The sequence below is a fragment of the Aplidium turbinatum genome, chromosome 8 (assembly GCF_918807975.1).
Source record: "Aplidium turbinatum chromosome 8, kaAplTurb1.1, whole genome shotgun sequence".
Lineage (NCBI taxonomy): Eukaryota > Metazoa > Chordata > Ascidiacea > Aplousobranchia > Polyclinidae > Aplidium > Aplidium turbinatum.
In genome coordinates this window covers 6,234,864-6,256,665 of record NC_137479.1, presented here as the reverse complement: position 1 = coordinate 6,256,665, position 21,802 = coordinate 6,234,864, and the positions used below count along the sequence as shown (strand labels likewise).

The 21,802-nt window shown below is 38.8% G+C and overlaps 1 protein-coding gene across 1 annotated transcript; it reads right to left on the bottom strand.

Moving 5' to 3' along the window:
- Positions 1 to 2,704: 2,704 nt before the first annotated feature.
- On the bottom strand, positions 2,705 to 3,916 carry LOC145775496 (uncharacterized). Its single transcript, XM_082586794.1, has one exon. It carries the CDS (start codon positions 3,914 to 3,916, stop codon positions 2,705 to 2,707), a length of 1,212 nt encoding a protein of 403 aa, XP_082442920.1.
- Between the last annotated feature and the right edge of the window lie 17,886 nt (positions 3,917 to 21,802).

Sequence of the window (21,802 nt, the reverse complement as noted above, 5' to 3'; positions counted from 1 at the left end):
ATTAGAAGCTATTAAAACGTCTACTTCAATACAGCTTTTCAAACACTTAAGGAAGGAGTGCCATCCGATTGCTACAAAGCCTAGAAAGTATTCTCAAGCAGATAGAAGTTTTATCTCTTCAGAGGTGCAGCGACTTTATAAGGAAGGTTTAATCGAGCCGAGTCGTTCGCCATGGCGAGCACAACCTCTTGTGGTCACTCAAGAAAATCACAAAAAGCGTATGGTCATCGATTTTAGCCAAACCATAAACAAATTCACTTGTTTGGACGCGTACCCTTTACCTCTTATGTCAGACGTAGTGAACAATGTTGCTAGGAACAGCATCTATACAACGCTAGATTTAAAAAGTGCGTACCACCAGGTAGAAGTTCCTCTGCAAGATCGAAATTACACTGCTTTCGAAGCCGATGGAAGCTTGTGGCAATGGAAGAGAACGCCGTTTGGTCTAACGAATGCAGTACCTGGTTTTCAACGGATAATGGACAACATTATCAAAGACTACGAGTGCAACGGTACGTACGCTTATCTTGACAATATTACCATTTGCGGGAAAACCCAAGAAGAGCACGATCAAAATTTATCAAAATTTCTTGCAGTAGCTCGAGAATGCAATCTAACTTTCAATGAAGCAAAAAGTACTTATTCGGCAGATACAACCGACTTGCTTGGATATAGAATCTCTAAAGGTACTTTAAGTCCTAACCCCGACAGAGTGGAATCTTTACTAAAAATTCCGCCTCCAAAAAGTAGTAAACAACAGCAGAGGATTGTCGGTTTATTTGCGTATTATGCGCAATGGATTTCGCGTTATTCTGACAAGATTCAGCCTCTAATTCGAAACACTACCTTTCCTCTGAATGATCCAGCCCTAAACTCTTTCGCGACGTTGAAAGCTGAATTGGCTCAAGTTACGCTTGGGGTGATAGATGAAGAAATTTCATTTACTGTAGAAACTGACGCATCTGACATTGCCATTTCAGCCACTTTAAATCAGAACGGGCGACCCGTTGCTTTTTTTTCCAGGACACTCAACAAAAGTGAAAAAGTTCACTCAAGCATAGAGAAAGAAGCGACGGCAATTATCGAAGCCATTCGAAAATGGAGTCATTTTCTAGCGGGACGCCGATTCAAACTTGTCACAGATCAAAAATCGGTGGCATTCATGTACAACAGCAACAACCATGGCAAGGTAAAAAACGCAAAAATTTTGAGATGGCGACTGGAACTATCACAGTACGATTATGAAATTGTTTATCGAGCAGGGAAGTATAATACTGCTCCCGACACTTTATCTAGAGTGTATTGTGCAACTATGATGGACAATTCGTTGTATGAAATTCATGCGGCCTTATGCCACCCTGGAGTAACTCGCATGCATCATTATGTTAAAACAAAGAATTTGCCTTATTCTATTGATGACATCCGTAAAATGACATCCGCTTGTGAAATTTGTGCTGAGTTGAAACCTAAGTTCTACAAGCCAATTGAAATTCCATTGATAAAAGCTACGCAACCTATGGAGCGCTTAAGCATCGATTTCAAAGGACCTTTACCTTCTGCTACGAATAACAAATACATTCTGACTGTAGTAGATGAGTACTCTCGATTTCCTTTCGCCTTTCCTTGTAGTAAAGTAGACACTGAAACTGTAATCTCGTGCATGTCTAGTCTTTTTGCAATGTTTGGTAAATGTGGTTATGTGCATTCGGATAGAGGTGCATCGTTTATGTCTAAGGATTTTGTGTCTTACATGTACAGTTTGCGTATTCCTACCAGCAGAACCTCTATATACAATCCACGGGCTAATGGCCAATGCGAAAGATACAACGACGTAATTTGGACTTCTGTAAAACTTGCTTTGAAAACTCGAGATCTTCCTATTTCTAAATGGGAGTGTGTTCTACTTGATGTTTTACATTCTATGCGCTCTTTATTATGTACTGCAACAAACGTGACGCCACACGAGCGATTTTTTAATTTTCAGCGTCGTTCAAGTCTAGGTCTTTCCATACCTACTTGGGTTAAATGTCCTCAAAAGGTTTTATTGAGACGACACGTTCGTGCTAGCTAGTATGAACCGCTTGTCGAAGAAGTGGAAATGATTCATGCAACTCCGAACTACGCGCACGTTCGTTTCGCGAACGGACGCGAAACCACAGTGTCAATTCGTGACATCGCTCCAACTGCTCGTGGTGGCCTTGACGAGTCGACTCTTAGTTTGCCAGATCCCGGGAGTCCAAACGAAGGGATAAACAATCCATCTGTGGAATTTCCCGAACAAATAACAACTAATAATGAGTCTGTCAATGAAGATGCACCTGCCCCGTCATCGGAAACTCATATACCGACTGATTCCAGCGAGCGCCCCATGCCCCGACGCTCATCTCGTTCAAGGCGACCGCCAAACAGATTTGTAAATTAATTAAATGTATTTAATGTATTAGCGCCTTTAATTTTTGTTGATCCCTATTGATAATCTATGGAAGGGGTGAATGACGTGTTATTGCTTTAAGTTGCATTGTAATTTACTTTGTTGCTGAATGCTTCGTTGCTGATTGCTTTGTTACGTTGCCTTAAGTTCCTTTGTCGTTTTTACTGGTGTTTATTTTCAGTCTCAATTCAGTTTGCAGTTTATGTCGTCAGAACAACCTAGTTGCATTTTAGCGTAATAAACTTCTTAATAGAGGAATTGTAGATGGTTTCACTACAGTCTTCCAAGAGCAGATATGAATAAAGTTATACTTCGATAAACAATTCGTTTATGGTTAAATTCGTCTTGATTTGATGAACCTGAAAGATTTGGCTTTATTGCAAAACTGGTCAAATCTTCTTTGAGTTGTTCGGTTATTTCGTCTTTCAAAACTTGATAGGGGATTGAGTTTAATGTTTTTTTCACACCTTCGAAGAATTGATCAAAGATTTCAATTTTACCAGAGACTAAAGTGGTTCTAGTGAGAATATCACTGAGATGATAACCATTCTTTAAAGATTGTTCAGTTTTCAGATAATTCAGCATTTCACTCACAGGTTTAGTTAATTCAGTTGTCCACGGTTTATCTTTAGTGATCTGCTGTCTACCAAGTGGAGATTTACAGGCATGTGGCATCATGCCATCAAAGGAGACACCCCGAGTAGTGAATGCATCAAAAAACCAGTTTCCATCTTTTTTGGTTGTATCATTCAAGCAATTTATACTTACACTTGGTAATATAGTTTCCTGTAAATTAATCAATATGACCTGAAAAATGACAGAAAACCACCTGAAATACTCCAATATAGCTTCATAGTTGCCTAAACTTTGGCATCCTTCTTCCAAAACAATAATGTTTTCGAAATCAGAATATGGGGTGATCTCCTTTCTTGCTAATGATCCCATGCCTACAAGACTATATTCACAAGGTCGCCTTCCCATTACTTGTTCACAGTAATTACTGATTTCTTTCATGATTGATGTGTACTCAGCAGCTACTTTATCTTGAATCTGTTGCATTTTGACAATTTTTTTCATCTCTTCTTTGTGCGATTGTTGTTCTTCGATTTTATTTGGAATTGTTTTCAATTGAAGCAAAGATTCTTTTACCGATTTCCTCATTCTGTTTAATCGTTCTTTGACATCTCTTGCTTTGTCAACTATATTCGCTTGCTTTTTCACTGCACCAGCTTGATGAAGAATGTCTTTACATATATTTTGCAAATCTTTCTCAGCCCCCTCCACATTATTGGGTTCTCTTGTTATCGCTGCATTCAACAAGGCAGCACTTTGAATGAGGCTGATTTTATCTGGACTTCTGCGTTGATAAACAATTCCCAATTGATGCAAAAGTTTTGCGGATTCCTTAATATTTTTTTCTTTGCCATTCAAGTTACAAATAACTTTCAGCTTTTCCCCAAGTTTAAATTCTTCTTCCAAAGACATGATACAACTGTTTTACTTTAATTTTTACATAGGCAGAATTACAACAGAAACTCCTAGTTTATTCACTAGACAAGATTTTCTAGCCGTCTAGTTTAAATATAACAAACTTTAAAGCCTACATTAGCGATAAGCAATTTTACCATTTTGAATCAATATTTTAAACAAAATCAGAAAAGAGGTTTAACTAATGTTTTCTCTTCTGAAGTAGATGACGATATATTTATGGTAATATCAGAAACATTAAAAAAAATACTTCCTAATTCCATAGCAGTGCATACCCCATGTGAGTTGGAAGCAAACTGAGTATAAAAACTTTACCTTTGCAAACAAAAGAAAGATTGATAACAAAAGTTGATGGTTTTATTCTTTTAAAACAGTGCTTTCCAACCTTTTATCAGTCACGGACCAATGTTAATAGATTTTTAAGCCTTGGATCCTTACTTAAAATTTTCTAAAACTTTGATCAGAAAATACAGCATCTTGTTGTTAATGCATAACCTGAGGAATATTTATTGCAGTGTTAGATATAAGTTACATAACAACTTTTAAGATTCTAATGAAATTAAGATCAGAGCAATAGATATCTAACCAATGATTTAACTGCTTGCGACAAATGTGCTAAATTGAAATAATCACTAAACGAAGTTTGCAGGGCATACAAGTGCGCACAACATTTTTAACGCGTTTTAGTGCAGCAGCAAACAATATTTACATCAACAAAAAATGACGTCCAAATGATACAAGACAATTTTACACGAAAATTAATTTCAATGTAAAAATTTCAACATATTTTTATCAGGGGTGTTCTTAGAATATCTCTTGTATTCTAAAATCGTTTACTTCAAAATCTTACATTGGTAGGAACAGTAATGGTTAATCGTCGTGAAGTACTATCACAACTCAAATCAGCGAACGAAGAGAGGTGAAAAGTACTAAAGCATTGTATGACCATTTGAACAACATTTTGCTATGGTCATTTGTACCAAAACGAAACAGGAATTTCCTCATGATGTCTTCTTCACACTCTTCTGTTTTAATAATTGTCAAGACTGTCACAAGAAACCTTCAGTTATTATGGACTATAACAAGCATAAACGCGTAGTTGACGGTTTTTGATGAAAACTGTGAGAAATTTAATTGCTTGAGAAAAACAAATCGTTGGCAAATAGTTATCAATTACAATTTGATAAATGTTGCCAGTCACAATGCATTTATTATAATGAGACACAATGGGAAAACTAACAAAAAATAAGATTTTTTCAAAAAACACCTTTCAGCTTGCTTAAACGTATGTCAGCAAAAAGAAATTGGGAGCAGAAACTAAAGTAGCCTACTTGTCGAAAAGTTGGGATTCATTGATGCTGGTACTTCCAACACTTCGAATCACACGTTCAAGGTATCAAACGGGAAGAATGCTACAGATGTGGAAAGCATACTCGATCTGCATGTGTCACTTGCAGCCGACTGGTTTGACACAGAGAACGACCATCAGCACTCTTGTTAACGTACCATGGTCGATCTTCATAGCAATTGTTTATTTATACAAATATTGAAAATATTAGCTCACAGTTATATGGGCTAATAAAGCTAAAGCCTGGATATAGGTTTTTGTTTTTATTTGTAAATGTTTATTTTTAGTTCCTTGTTTTATCTTAAAATTTTCTAAAGGTGTTACGACCGTGCCAATATTTTAACTTAATAACTTACTTTGGTCTCAAGCACGTTTAACGTTCGCGTTTTGTTGCTTCAACCTTTTTCTAGACTCTTGCTATTTTGACGTGTATTGTTTTGGCTGTGATGGTCAGAAATAAAAAACAACTGAACTGACTGAAGTGAATGTTAAAAGAACCAATATCATTTGGAATGCTAAACAATTATTTCTTGTTGTGCAATGTGTAAAATGATTCTGCGTGTTTGTTAAGCTTTCTTTGTGCTTCGTCTGAGAGCGAGGGAGTTAAAACTAAGCCCTGAGTAGGACGCAAACTTGCAATCCCATTCCACCTTTAACCTTCCACTGCTGTAAGCTATATTGTTTTAATGTCTTGAAAATCCTTTTTATTAATTAGAAATTGATTTCGCTATACTACTGTATTTAAAATCATCAGTCTGTAACGACGTTCGTAATTAACGTTATTAGACTGACAATGCTATAACATTAGGCAAGAGGGAAATCGATTTTTCATTATTAAAAATAAAGCTGGCAAACTGTTGCTGCGTTAATAACAAGCCATCTTATACAATAGGCCTATCATGCTCATTCAGTCCTACAAGCTACAACATTCGCTGAATTTTTATCTTAGTCCCCTGTTCAAATGTTTTGTAAAAACACTGTTCTACTTGCTATTTTCAATATGTCTAACTGGTATCTGCATGTTAGTTGAATAATATTTTTTGAAACAAAGTAGCCTTTAAGTTAGTATAACCACTAACGTTTTGCAACTTTTACCTCGCAACGAATGTAAACAGCAATAACTAACTAACTGAACTTGTCAAAAAAACTAAAGAATCATTGTACAAAAATCCAAATCACCTCATGACTTACAATGAAATATTATTAGTTTCTCACTTGGGCAGTTTCAAAACGCGCATAACCGTATTTTGGGAAAGACCTGTTGCAAATGTTTTCATCAAACTTGTATGTTGCTTCAGTGCTTAGTCAAAATATCGGTATGAGACTTGAAAAACTTCTGTAGTGCGCATTTCGAGAATACTCAGCTGTGCTTGAACAAGACATTCAAAATCAACCTAAAGGCGGACAAAAAGATTTGTCTTTTTACTATCTGTTCCAACCGCCGGGCATAAACCTGGACTCGACAAAAAGACAAATTGATTTTCTATTTCAAACATTTAACAAATTTGACTTCCAACTTAGCAGTGCTGTAGGCTACAATTTTTGATTGAAAAAAATTCAACTGTTAAAATAACCTGCTTTGCTTCAATACAAAACAATTTGAGTTAATGAAACAACATTGTTAGATCTGTTTCGAATTACAACTTATGAGCAGTGTCATATAACACAAACTGCTCAAACCAACAGCCCTTTTGTTACCTCAATAGCCTCAACAGACCTTTTGTTGCCAACAGTACTCAATAAGGAATTCCAACAGTTAAACTCTGATTTTTTGTATAACAGACAAGGGAGATTTAACTTCTAGACGTGTAGGCCTATGCTAAGCAAGGTGTTGCAGGCGCCCCAACCTTTTCAAATGTGACTTGACGTTTTTTGGTTCTATTTTAATGGATGTTGATTATAAATCTGAAGTTTGAAAAATGTTTATCAATGTTTACCCCACCCAACCGCTTGGGCAGTTTTGTGACCCATTTTGTAAAAAAAAAAACATTTTCTCCGCTAGAAAAAGCTGGTTGCTGTGTTAAAGATACTGTATATGATTAAATGAACTTCCAAAAATGACCTTTGTTTTTTTAAACAATTAAAAAAATGTTTGCCCTTATTAGGCTTTTGGATGTATACATATTGTTATATTTGTAGCCTACTCATTTTACCTCTTCTATCTGCATTTCTTTAAATAATCTTGCAACAAAGCAGGCTATGACCACTAACAGTTTGCAACTTTTACCTTGCAACGAACGTGAACAGCAACTGCTAACAAACTGGTCGTGTCAAACAACTCAAGAATCATGATAATAAACCCATGACCTTCAATTAAAGAAAAAGAAGAACATTTTCTCATGTTGCTCTGTAATGTTTGCTGTTTTTTCAAAAAACATTTTCTTTAAACAAACTGTCACATGATCATTGCTAGCAAACGTTATTAGTTATTAGTTCCTCACTTGCGCAGTCTCAAAACGCGCATAGCCATTTTTTGGTGTCGCAGATTTTTTATCAAACTGATCTGCAAATCGTTTTTGATCTTAATTATCTTTTTAATATTTAATGGAATCTTTATATAAAGCATAGCACATAAAAAGTGGAATAAAATAATTTTTAATGAGCTTTGTGCACTATAGGCAGTTAGCAGCATGTTGCTTATCTTGATTGATATATATACTACAATAAATGATGACTTTGCATTCAAATTTTACAATACATTCTTCGTAAAACACACATCACAACCAGCGCCTTGTAAAAATTCTATTGTATTTTTGAAAAGAAATAAATGAAATTAGCCTGAGGTAGACCCTCGGTATATCACAATGGATGGTATATCACAATTGATCTGGGACGTGTGAGCACCATTTTGAGCCCACCCCTGAACTCCATTAGTTGGCCCTTATGTTTGATGGCTCATAAAAATAAGACAAGAAAGCGTTAGATTATGGCCGCAAACTCTTTCTGTTATGTATTTTGGTTTATTTGCATTGAAACGATGTACTTTGTTTTCGTTTCCCTCAGGTCTTCTCTTTTGCTTTGTATTCATCCGCATGCTTTTGTTAATCAGTGCTTCTCATTTTGGGCTTACTTTGTAAGTTTCACACTATATCTTGGTTGTACAATTTTATAATAAAACAAAATTCCAGTACGACTCTGGTTGAATGAGTTAGAAACACAACAAAGTTATTTGGCGACGAGAATGGGATGCTGAACGCCTGAACGAGAAACTTACAGTGGTACGCAGAAGTGTTCAGTTTTAGTCCCTACGAATTTTACTTTCTACAAGTTTTAATTTTTACAATCATTTACAAGATGGAAAAGGTGGTGGAATTGATGCAGTCGCAGCTAGAACATCTGCGACAACAAATGCAGCAGCAAGAAGTAAAGATGCGACAACAAATGCAGCAGTAAGAAGAACAAATGCGACAACAAAGGCAACAGCAAGAAGAACAGATGCGACAACAAATGCAGCAGCAAGAACGTCATCATGAAGAACAACTAAAAGAGTTAATTTCAGCCCTCAAAATTCCTGGCAAATCGGAAAACCAAAACCGGGTATCTCAAGCTATTCCTAAATTTTGTGAGTTTGATTCAACTTTGGAACTTTGGTCTGATTATTGGTCTTATTTTTGCACATTTGTAAAAGCACAGTTTATTCCTGATGATAAGAAGGCTCAAGTTTTCCTCACTAACCAGTCAGCCAGCAGCAACTACAAGATGATCCTCAATCTGGCCGCACCAGAGTCTACAGCAAAGCCAATCAATGAACTTACAATGGAAGAAATTTCGAATTACAGTACATGAAGGCACAGTTCGACTTAAAGCGCTTCGTTATTCGTAAACGATTTCGCTTTTAGAGCAACTTGAAGCGGAAACCAGGTGAGACTGTTCCAGAATTGGGTGCACGAATAAGGCAAGCCGCTGCCACGTGCGACTTTTCTTCTATTACTAATCCTTTAGATCAGTGATTCCCAACCTTTCTTGGTGTCGGAGCCGAATTTCAAACTTCAGAGTGCGTATGGAGCCGCATGAAAACACTCAAGTAATTATAACGAAAATTTTAAAGCATGAAAGCGTGTACCAACGAATAGCAACACTAACAAGAAAAATAACACAAACCAATTTGTCCAACTTGGCTTTGAGCTTTAACAAGTTCAGTTCAGTTGTTTTTATTTCTGACCATCATATCAAAAACAATAGCCTACACGTGCGCAATTGCAGAGAATGCAGTAGCTGCTTGAGGTGCTCATCGGTCAACCGATTGCGGTATTTATTTTTGATTCTAATCATTTTGCTGAAAAGTGCTTCACATACGTAAGTTGATTCAAATACAGAGGCGTTTCTCTGGGCATTGGTTTTCAAGTTGGGATACTTTCCCTCTGGAACTCGACTCCAAAATTCAAGTAGGTCTTCACTTTGAAATAATTGTTTGAGCTCGATATCTGACTGCATGTCTAGCAACTTCAATTGTAAATTATCAGGAGCAGTGGCCTCATTAACTGCAATAGGATTTGATTTATGATTTCACATTGCATGTCGTACCCCCTGCTTTGGTGCTTCGTACCCACAAAGGGTACACGTACCCTAGGTGTAAGATGTAAAATGAAAAGTTCACTGACAGTGCAACCTCTACGACACAACGACTATGCAGTTTGTAAACAATTTTGACTTCGTAAATAATTTTGACAAGTCAAAAAAAAATCGCCTTAAATATTATAAATAGATTTTTTATATTTTTTGTGAGATTTTCAGGGGCCAATGAGAGCCGCAAGAAGGCTAGCTTGGAGCCGCATGCGGCTCTAAGAGCCGCGGTTGGGAATCACTGCTTTAGATGAAGCTTTGCGTACTTGTTTTATGTGCTCGGTAGGAAACGAAGCAGTTCTTAAAGCTCTCTTTAAAATTAAACCTGACGATCTTACTTTTTCACGTGCTCTTGAAATAGCCATAGAAACTGAAGACGCTGCCAAAGTGGCTAAGGAGACGGTGTTTGGCACTGAACCGTCGGTGGTACATAAAGTTAAAGGCATCGATAGACGGTTTTCTTCCAAGAAAGCACCGTAGCTTTCAGTGCTATTGCGAACAAGCAAAATAAGTGCTATCGATGTGGTAATTCTAATCACCTTGCTAACAACTGCAGATTTAAAAATGCGATCTGTCATTTCTGTAAACCAGGGCATGTACATTTTACAATCCGCATGTCGTAAAAAAGCCGCTCAAGTTCATTCTTCTAAGGTGAACTGCATACAAGAGGTAAATACTGTTCATAATTCGTCGAGTAAAGTTCCTAAACTCGAGGTTCGAATTTTTATTAAGTCTTTTCCGGTCTTAATGGAACTTGATACAGCTACAGGGGGAAATTTCATCTCTTCTGAAGTTTGGTCGCAGCTAGGCAAACCCAACTTGCAGACTCCGCAGCAACGTTATCAGTCGGCAAGTAAGCACTCGATGCCTATTATTGGATCTTTCACTGCCGAAGCGAGCTGCAACAAACTGGGAAAGACGACCACAGTTCAATTTATGGTATGTGAAATCCGTAACCTTAATTTATTCGGGCGTGATGCTATTCAAGCACTAGATATTTCGGTAGATAAGTTCTTTTCTTCATCTCTACATGCTATTTATCGTCACAACGACATAGATTTTAACTTGCAAAAGTCATGTTCCGAGTTATGTGATCAATAAGAAGACTTATACCTGAATTAGGTTGTCTTCAGGATTACGAATTAGAGATTGAGTTCAATTCTGATTGTAAACCAGTGTTTTCAAAGCCCAGACCAGTGCCTTTCGCCATTCAAGAAGACTTAGCTCTTGCCTATGACGCCGGCATAGAAAAAGGTATCTGGACACCTGTACAATTTTGCGACCGGGGAACTCCTGTAGTACCAGTTCGCAAGGCTTCTACCGAAGGTAAGAAATCTAAATTAAGAGTTTGTGGTAACTATGCCTCGACGGTTAATCTACAACTTAAAACTCACAGGCACCCTTTGCCTCTTCCAGAGGATGTAATGCATAAACTAGGGGGTGGCCACGGATTCACTAAGATTGACCTGGCAGATGCTTATAACCAGATTAGGTTAGGTCCAACGAGTCGAAAAATATTGGCATTAAGTACCCATAGAGGGGTTTTGCTGCAAAATGTTATGCCGTTTGGCATCTCTTCTGCCCCAGGCCATTTCCAAAAGATAATGGATGATTTAACTAGTGACCTTCCAGGTGTAGCAGTCTACCTGGATGACATTTTGATAAGTGGAGCTACAGCGGAAGAGCATTTCCAAAACCTTAAACGACTACTCGATCGTTTGTCTTCGATAAGTCTTAGATGTAGGAAGGAAAAATGTAGATTTGCCGAGGCAAATGTCGAGTACTTAGGTCATGTTCTTTCTAAACAGGGGTTTCAAAGGGTCCTAAAGTCGATGCTGTACTCAACATGCCTGCTCCTTCCAATGTTGGTACCTTACGTTCTTTTCTGAGGTCAGTTCGATTCTGTTCTAAGTTTATGCCTTCAGATTTCTCTACGGTAGCGCAACCGTTATACCAGTTAACCAAGACTGGTGTTCCTTGGAAATGGGAACACAAAGAAAAATGCGCTTTTGCAAAATTAAAAACGTTTCTTTCCGCAGAAGATGTTCTCGTACACGTTAACTCGTTGCTTCCTTTAGGAATTGCATGCGACGCATCAAGCGTGGACATTGGCGCCACACTATTTCACCGCTCTCCGGACGGAAGCGAGAGACCAATAGCCAATGTGTCGAAAATCTTGACAAAATCTCAAAGAAACTACAGCCAAATCCAAAAGGAGGCTTTGTCCATCATCTTCGCTTTGAAGAAATTCTACCAATACCTCTACGGTAGGAATTTTATTTTGGTAACGGATCATAAGCCTTTGCTTTCACTTTTTGGTCCAGATAAACCTACCCCTTCGCTGGCGGCTAACCGGTTAGCACGCTGGGCGTTGTTTCTGAGTCGATTTAGTTATACTATAGAGTATCGCAAAACAACGCATCACCAAAATGCTGACGCCTTGAGCCGTCTTCCGTCCAACGATGACACAATTTTTGATGGGGAGGAAAGTGCAAATGATGTTGATATTGTCTGCGCAATTGATACGTTGGATTCGCAGGTTAGTCATTCCGATTCTTCTACTTTGCGCAAGGAAACTTCCAAGGATCCAGTCTTGTCTAAAATCATTCGCTTTACACAAGAAGGATGGCCTGCGAAATCAAATTCTAATGATCCAATCGAACAGTTTAGAAGAGTTGCGGATTCTCTAACAACATGTTATGGTTGTTTATTATATGGTTCTAGAGTAGTTATTCCTTTTAAACTCCGCAATGACATTCTTTCTCTTTTACACGAAGGTCATTTCGGCATGCAGTGAATGAAACAGCTGGCCAGGACAGCAGTCTACTGGCCCAATATCGATGCGGACATTGTCGACCTCTGCCGAACATGTACTACATGTGGTGAGCATCAAGCTGTACCAAGCAAGTCTCCTATCCATCCATGGATAGCTCCAGAGAAGCCTTGGAGTTGCATTCATGTCGATCACGCTATTAATTTTTTAGGTTCTAATTGGCTTATTGTTACCGATGCTTATAGTAACTATCCTTCTATTCACCCAACTTCTTCCGTATCGCCGTCTGTTACCATTGATCTTTTAAAGCAGGATTTTGCCCATTTTGGATACCCCCACTCCATTGTCTCGGACAATGCGACTACGTTTTCTTCAAAATACTTCAAGAATTATTGTAAAACTAGGGGAATAATACACATCACTGGAGCACCATACCATCCAGCTACAAATGGTGCTGCCGAGCGTTTGGTGCGCACCTTCAAGCAGGTATTGAGAAAATCGTCGTTACCGCCTAAAAGTGCGACCACTCAATTCTTGATGCAGTTTCGCTGTATGCCTAATGCCAGTGGCTACTCTCCCAGTGAGTTATTAAACCACCGACAATTACGTAGCCTACTAAATTAGATATTTTACTTCCTTCCTCTGCTCAGATTACGAAATCATCGACGAGTTCTTCGTCTCGTAAACAGGCCCGGAAAACAATTAATTTCGATGTTGGTGATCCTTGTTATGCTTTATACTTTGGTTCCAGGCGAAGCCAAAGCCCTCGTTGGGTTCCTGCCGTCGTGGTGAAGCGACATGGGAGTCGTAGTTTACAGGTTCGAGTGCACCCTCGAGGTCCAATATGGAGACGCCATATCAACCAGCTACTTCCGCGTTACATCTCGCCGGAAGACGGGGACCCAGGGGAGACTACTTTCACGTCGTCATCGACAGCTCACGAGGTTCCTATATCCCTCGACGCCGATTGCGACCGAGGATTCATCGACGCCGATTGCGATCGAGGATTCATCATCGTCATCGCATCAAGAACAAACATTAAGGCGATCAAAGAGAAGACGCCAACCACCCCTTCGTTATGGGTGGTCATAAATTTTATTGGGGAGGTGTTATGTATTTTGGTTTATTTGCATTGAAACGATGTACTTTGTTTTCGTTTTCCTCAGGTCTTCTCTTTTGCTTTGTATTCATCCGCATGCTTTTGTTAATCAGTGCTTCTCGTTTTGGACTTACTTTGTAAGTTTCACACTATATCTTGGTTGTACAATTTTATAATAAAACAGAATTCCAGTACGACTCTGGTTGAATGAGTTAGAAACACAACACTTTCAATGTTGGGAAAATATTCACATTCATCATTTTAGCAAAGATTAAATAACTCTAAGATATCTTTGAAAAAAATTTTTAAGTTGCTTTATAGCCTATGTAGGCTAACCAGATTCATCAAATTAAAATTAGATTTGGAGAGAAGATCTTGATTTAAGTTCGCCTAACAGTTAAAAAAAAAAAACTTCATTTACGACAACGAAAGGATTTCAATTATATATATTTTTGAAAGTTTGTAAGCTATAGCCTAGTGGTGTAGCCTTTCGTCAGGATAAAACTTTGAAGATCTATTTGAGATGGCCTCACCTTCGCTTCATTTAAGCCTGTTGTATTTTCACAGTATATTTCACTTTATAGCCTATCTCTATCAGCACTGAATTTTATTAATTTAATTGTTAATTAACTAGGCTATTTGAGTGAGAAGTGTTTACTTCGAAATATTATATTAGTTTGCTGGTTTTTTGTTGGACACAAAAAAACTTTTTACTCCTTCAATCCACTTCTGAAGCTGTGCATGCCCAGCCCAAGGTCACTGGTTAGTTGAATAAAATGTAGTTGAGCGAGCAAAGTGATTTTTTTGTAAAACTAGAAAAAAAATTACACATTAAATGTTAGATTACATGTAAAAGCCGAAAAATTCTGCTTAAATTAAATGCGCGTGGGCCCCTCCAAAGAGGTGGGCCCATAGCCGTAGGTTTGATATGTGGTAAATACGGCCTTGCATTATTTAATTAAGCTACTGATTAGCGAGCTTCCGCAGCAGCTTATTTACAGTCGCTCTACAACTGTTGAGGTCTTTTTGCGATAGGCTCGTGTTTAATTTTGTATCAGGTTTACGATGTTATCACATTATTACCCGACTAATTCTTTCACAATTGGTAGCGTTTTTAAAGTCTTATCATATCTATCAGAACCGAAATCGAAACCACTTGGCGACTGAGCTGGTATGACCTGATGATATCGGCTATCCTAGACAAAAAAAATTGTCATTTTTGCGTCGATTTAGTACCTGGAGACTCTAAATTAATGTGAGAAGAGTAGGTTTGCTAACCAGAACAACATTTTGATGTGGAGGTAAAATCAGAGATGAGAAAGTAGAGTCGTGGAATGCCGGGCGAATTTGGTTTGTCGGTAGTTGAAGTTGTTCCTCAAAGTATTGCGGAATCAAACCGTTTGTTTTGCTTTGACTTCGGATTCCTATCTCGGGTTCGGCTTTTTTTCACTTTTTAACCTTGACGAAGACTTGTTGGTCAACTTTTTGATTATTTTTTCTCCATGGTTTTTCTAGCAATTAGAAAACACTTAAGTAATTAGGAGTTAAGTGAGGTTTCGCATGACAGCATCGAGTTTTGAAAAAGGGCCGGTGGAGTAAGGCAGCACTCCACTGACCGCTACGTCACTCAATGCGGCATTTGGGGGGAAATAGCAGGCTTGTCCATGGGACATTTTTTTCTGTCCCATCCCATCCCATAGCAATTCATGCCTGTCCCGTCCCATCCCATCCCATCCCATGGGATTCCCATCAAAATACAATTCAATAAATGTTATTAAATTTATGGAAATTTAAGTCTAATGTGTACTAGATAGGACTAAATGTACAAAAAGACATACAAAACGACAAAATTTATTGACTTTGTTAACTTTAAAGTTCAGAAAAGTTGTCTATCTATGACAATTCATTATCATCTGACAATCTGTCTAAAATATTTTTAAATAAAAACGCCTAGCTACTGTCCCATGGGAAATGCAATTCGTGCTGTCCCATTCCCATGGGAATCCCATTCCCATGGACAAGCCTGGGAAATAGTCACCTTCACGTGATGCCCCTGTAAGTAGCATCATAAAAATGAAAAACGAAGACTGTCAAAAATGTTCAAAATCGAATCTTGACCAGGAACAATCAGAAGAAGATCCCACGGGTGCTCCTCTTTTCAGAGCGCGGCAGTTCAAATATCGACAAGTACCGTCATCTCCCCACCTTACAGCTGAACGCTGAGGGCATCACATCCAGAAAGATTGATGTGATCGAGCAGCTCACTCATAAGAACCGAGCTTTTGTCATCCTCCTCCAGGAAACCCACTGCCTTTCTGCAGACAAGCTAGTACTTCCACACTACTCACTAGTTGGATCTACGTAAAGGAGGAAACATGACCTTGCCACGTTTGTCCATGAGAGCTTGAACTGGACCATTGCAAACTTTTCGGCCAATGAAGAAATAGAATGGGCATGCGTGAGCATTGAAAATTACAACATCATCAATGTATACAAGCCACCATCTTCACGTCTGAACCATCACTTTACCCGCATTCCCTTCACCCAGTATCTATGCTGGTGACTTTAACTGCCAGCACACCGACTGGGGTTACAAGTATATCAACAGCGACGGAAAAAGACTGGCTGTTTGGGCTGCTAACAATAACCTCGCTGTTCTTTACAACCCAAAAGATCCAGCCAGCTTCTGGTTCGGACAATGTGGAACGAGCACAAACTCCGACCAGGCCTTTGCAAGCATGGACACAGACTCTCTTCCTGACAGACGTGTGCTGGAGAAGTTCCCACGTTCCCAACACGAAACTTCGTTCATCACTGCCCTTAAGGTTGTCTCTCCCATCCCAAGTGCCCCAGTGAAGCGATAGAACTTCAATAAGGCCAATTGGAATCGCTACAGCCTCATAACCAATCAAACCACGGCAGAACTACCATCACCCTCTACCGCCAATGTGGATGAGGCCTACCAAGACTTTTGCCGTGCTATCAAATCCGCAGCTAAACAAACTATCCTTCGCGGCCGCGGAAAGAGCTACAGTCCGTGCTGGGATTCAGAGTGCGAAACTTTATACTGCTCCTGCGTTTCTGCCTCACCAGGTGAAGCCCCTATCTCAGCCGAAACAAGACTGCTAGATCGGCTGGACTCACTGAGATTAAAGCGATGGAACGACACCGTCAACACTACCGACTTTACACACTCTAGGGGTCGGCAAACTGCGGTCCGCGGACAAACTTTTTGCGGCCCTCGAACGATCTTACTTTTAGTGCATAAACTAAAGTTTCATCATTGTCTACACATGAATTTATTTTATATCATAACAAAAAGCCCTTTAACATGTGTCCCGACCTTTGTAAACCTTCCAACCCTGATAAGTACGCATCACTTATCGTTTTCACTAAAACTAACTTTGAATCTCGATTTTGCGATTTAAAAATTAAAAAAACAAATTCGATTTATTTGCCATTCCATTTTCAATGGATGTCAATACTGTGCCACATGAGATGGAAATGGAAATAATTGAACTTCAATCATCCAACATATTAAAGGCCAAATACGATTCAGTTCCAATTGCCAATTTTTATAAAGAATATGTCCAGAAATCCACCTATCCTCATCTGTATGACAATGTAAAACGTGTAATGTGCATGTTTGGAAGCACATATTGCTGTGAGCAGCTTTTTTCAAAAATGAATTACGCAAAGAATAAACTTCGCGATCGTCATTTGAATGACGGATTGCAAATATCATCAACAAAGTTGCCACTTGATTTAAAGACCTTGGCCATTAGGGTGGAGTGAATTTCACTTAATCTTTTGGATTTTGATTTAAGGTGTTGTAATGTTGTCTTTGGGCCAAAAAAACAACCCTGAACATAATTTTGGTTCTTCTACCCCTAAATTGACCCTCCTACCTGAGGTCAAAGGTCACGCGAGGTCAAAATTGCTCTATCTCCACTTCCACTGGTGCTAGAAATCTGTTTAATGGCTTAAAAGATTCAGAAGACCCATATTTCTATCTGTTCTAAGAGAACTTTTTCTTCTATTGTTAGTAGAATTTGAATAAACAGCGAAAATGTAGTTTTTGTGATTTTTTTGCACATGCAATTATAGTTAACGAACTTCAACAGCCAAAATAGTAAATTTCAGCAATTGGTTGGATTATTGTTTGAGAATAAGTGTATTGAACATCGAATTATTCTTATCCGAAACATTGATGAGGAATTGAAGTTTAAACTAAGTATGAAATTAATGTTTTGATGCATTTAAGATGACATTTCAATGGTTGAAAGGCATGAAATTATTGAGAGAGAGATACAGTTTTTGCCAACAAGTCACACTACGTACAATAATAATTATTACACAAACAATCAAAATTTAAATTGAGCATGAAATAACCAGCAACAACGGGAAGGCTGTTAAGGGACCACCGACAGGTCTTCAAGTCAAGCAGCACCTAATGAAAATCCCATTGCTTGAAAAATCCAATTGCACACTCCAAAGATGTCACAAAGCATTTTGCTTCCCTCATATTTAGGTCCCGGCTATGCCCCTGGTAACTATAACGAAAAACAAGTGGTTTTTATGCAATCATATTCAGCAGTAAAATTGATTTTTGGTGTTGAAAGAGGGGCATCAACTTCTTTGATCTGATCTTTTGCTGGATCACACCATCCCGTCTTTCGAACCTAGCCACATACATGGAAGTTTCTATTACGAGCTTCACATGGCGCTCTACAGCTTGATTGTGGCATGGGTGATCAATTTCAAGCTTTTTTGTTTTGAAATTTTGTATTGCATCATCATTCATAACTTTGGTTGCTGGAGGTTCCTGTGACACGAATTTCATCAAAATTTACCATGTTGTGGTAGTACTCGGCGTTGATATTGATCTACGGTATGATAAATTTTCGAACAGTTACTGTCCTCTCTGCAATAGATTTCGCCTTTGCACTTTCATCATCTGGGGTCATTTCAACATCTTTGCTTAGCTGCGTAGCGATAGCACAATATTGACAGCTTGCGATCGATGTATCATCATCGTCAGCCATCATCGAAAGAAGAATGTTTTCGGGGTGAGCTGAGAAGCCATTAAGAATCAAAGTTTTTGATGCAATGTCTCTTGCTTGCTTCTAGGGAAATTGGTTGATTCGTTTGAGCATTCCAAAATAGTTGACAGCTACTTTATTTATTTTAGAGTTAAACTTGATATCAAACCAACTTTGGAGAAGTAGGCTGGACTTGTAAACAAAATTCTACCAGAATTCTCAAATTTTTGCTCGGCTTTGCTTGGGAAGTGTAGTATCTCACAATGCGACATGCAAGTGTCAACCATCTTGCATGTGACAAGCCACATACTTCAAACTGTGCTAATAAGTCATTCTCAAGTTTTCCAGATATGACAGCCAAACAAATTTGGTATGCATAAAATTGATCGGAACTCAAACTTTCCATAACTTTTTTTGGCAATTGAGGAAATTCAATAGAAGATAATAGCTTAAACTTAACCACATGCCAATCAGTCAATAAACCATTTAGCTCTTTGCCAATTGGGCCTGAAAACGAGTCGGAGTTTAAAGAGACTCCATCCAAGTGCTTAAAAACATGCCTGAGAGGTAGTTCGTTGGTACGCAGGAGACAGATGACCTATTGCGAAGGTCTTTGCAGCAACTCTTCTAATGTGGCAATGGTGTTTACCTGTAATAATTGCTGTTCCATTTGAGGCTATAATTGACAAATTGTTCTGCAGGTCGGTATTTTCCATTGCTTTGTGGATAGTTTTGTGATTCTCAAACAATAATCCAACCAATTGCTGAAATTTACTATTTTGGCTGTTGAAGTTCGTTAACTATAATGTTGTATAATTTATGCAAAAATACCACAAAAACTATATTTTTGCTGTTTAGTCAAATTCTACTAGCAATAGAAGAAAAAGTTCTCTTAGAACAGATAGAAATATGGGTCTTCTGAATCTTTTAAGCCATCAAACAGATTTCTAGCACCAGTAGAAGTGGAGATAGAGCAATTTTGACCTCGCGTGACCTTTGACCTCAGGTAGGAGGGTCAATTTAGGGGTAGGAGAATCGAAATTATGTTTGGGGTTGTTTTTTAGGCCCAAAGACAACATTACAACACCTTAAATCAAAATCCAAAAGATTAAGTGAAATTCACTCCACCCTATTGGCCATGACACAAAAACAACATCATCTTTCACATTGCTAAATGATAAGTAAATAAAAACAATGCATTGCGTTTTAATACGTGTTTGATAATAAGTATGAAACGGCAACAAACACGTCTCATTGCGCAATAGACACAGGAATAGGAGTTGCAGGTGCGCCACGATTTTAAGGATAATGTGGCGATTGTTTATAGGTTGAAATTTATGCGGCCCGCACGTTACCGGAAGTTTGTAGATTTGGCCCAGTAGTACAGAAAGTTTGCCGACCCCTGCTCTAGCCTGACAGCATGGACTACTGTCAACAACCTTACAGCACGCTCTTCCCGCCAATTCCCCGTTACCGCTAATAACATCGCATCACAACTAGTGAAAAACGGGAAATGACAAACTATATAAAACATATGATATAAAACAGGCGACCGCGAGTTCTTCAAATTTGTAAAAAGAAAAACGTCAGATCTCTGGAAAATTCCAATACCAGACGACGAAAGCATTTCTGGTGAATTCACGTCGGATAAGTTCACCGGTGTCCTCCAATCAATTAAGACCCGTAAGGCCCCTGGTCTCGACAACATCTTTCCCAAGCTTGTACAAGCTAAAGCCAAAGTAGTCGCAATCTCTCTGCCTCATAGACCACAACAGGATCCGAAAAGCTATCGCCCCACATCTCTTCTTTGCATTCCTTTTAAAATCTTTGAAAGTCTTATCTGCACTCGAGTCAACCCAAATATAAATCCACTCTTGCCCTGAGAGCAAGCTAGTTTTCGACGTAGAAGATCTACTGTAGACCAATACTCACTCTTATGACTCAAGACATCGAAGACGGCTTTGAGTCAAAAAAGACGGCTGGTGGTGTGTTTCTTGACCTCACAGCCACGCATACGACATCTTATGGTACCAAGATCTCATCTGCAAGCTCATCCGCCTGTTCCCGGACGCAACTTTACAAAAGGTACCATTATAAAATCCCCTTTCAACTTGGTTTGGTAATTACAGAAGAAAAAAGAGCAACAACTGTGGTGGGAATCAAACCCACGTCAATGTAATTACTAATTACTACCACCGCCCTAACCCAATGCGCCAAGCCAGCCGATGAGGAACGAATAACTAAACTGAGCTAGAATATACGTTTTCCTTTGTTGCTCAGAGGGGATTTTTTAATGGTACCTTTTGTAAAGTTGCTTCCCGGACAGGCACATGGTCCACATGATCATGGAGCTCGTTTACAACAGAATTTTTATCCTCATCACTGTAATTGGTAAACCAATTCCCTCTCATGCATCTGTCCTGCCCTCCTTTCTGTTTAAAACCTACATGCACCCACGACTTGTTAAACGCGGTATCCACAAAGTACGCCTATGCCAATGATTTGGCCATTTTACACCTGTCGAGTGTCGAATCATTAGAAGGGAAACATTACAATTGACTGTAGTGTAAACCTGGACATATCGACACTTTCGCCATACTTCCAGAGACGGAGATAAAAGCAAACATCTCATTGCCTTCAGTTTTTCAAAACAGTAAAAGTTTAAAAGATGGCAAGCATTCTCGATAAAAACTTACAAAAACTTCTACAATTTTCTTGGATTGCCACAAATTGGTATTTGTCGGCAGCAGTGGCCGAGTGGTTAGCGCGTTGGGCTCGCAGTCGAGAGCCTGCATGTTCGACTCCAGCCACCCGCACTTGCTGTTGTTTCTCTGGGCAAAACACTTTACGATAATTGCCTCTACCCAGTGATCGATTTCGAGTAATGGGTAGTACCAAATTTAAGTCATAATTAGAGTAGACAACCGGAAACAGACATTGCCGTCGGCTGCAGCGTGGGTCAGGTGTACGTCGGAAGGCGTACACCGATGCATAGCGCTCAAGTCCGCTTTCTCGCAATGCAGGATAAAGATATAACAAACAAACACAAATGAGTTGC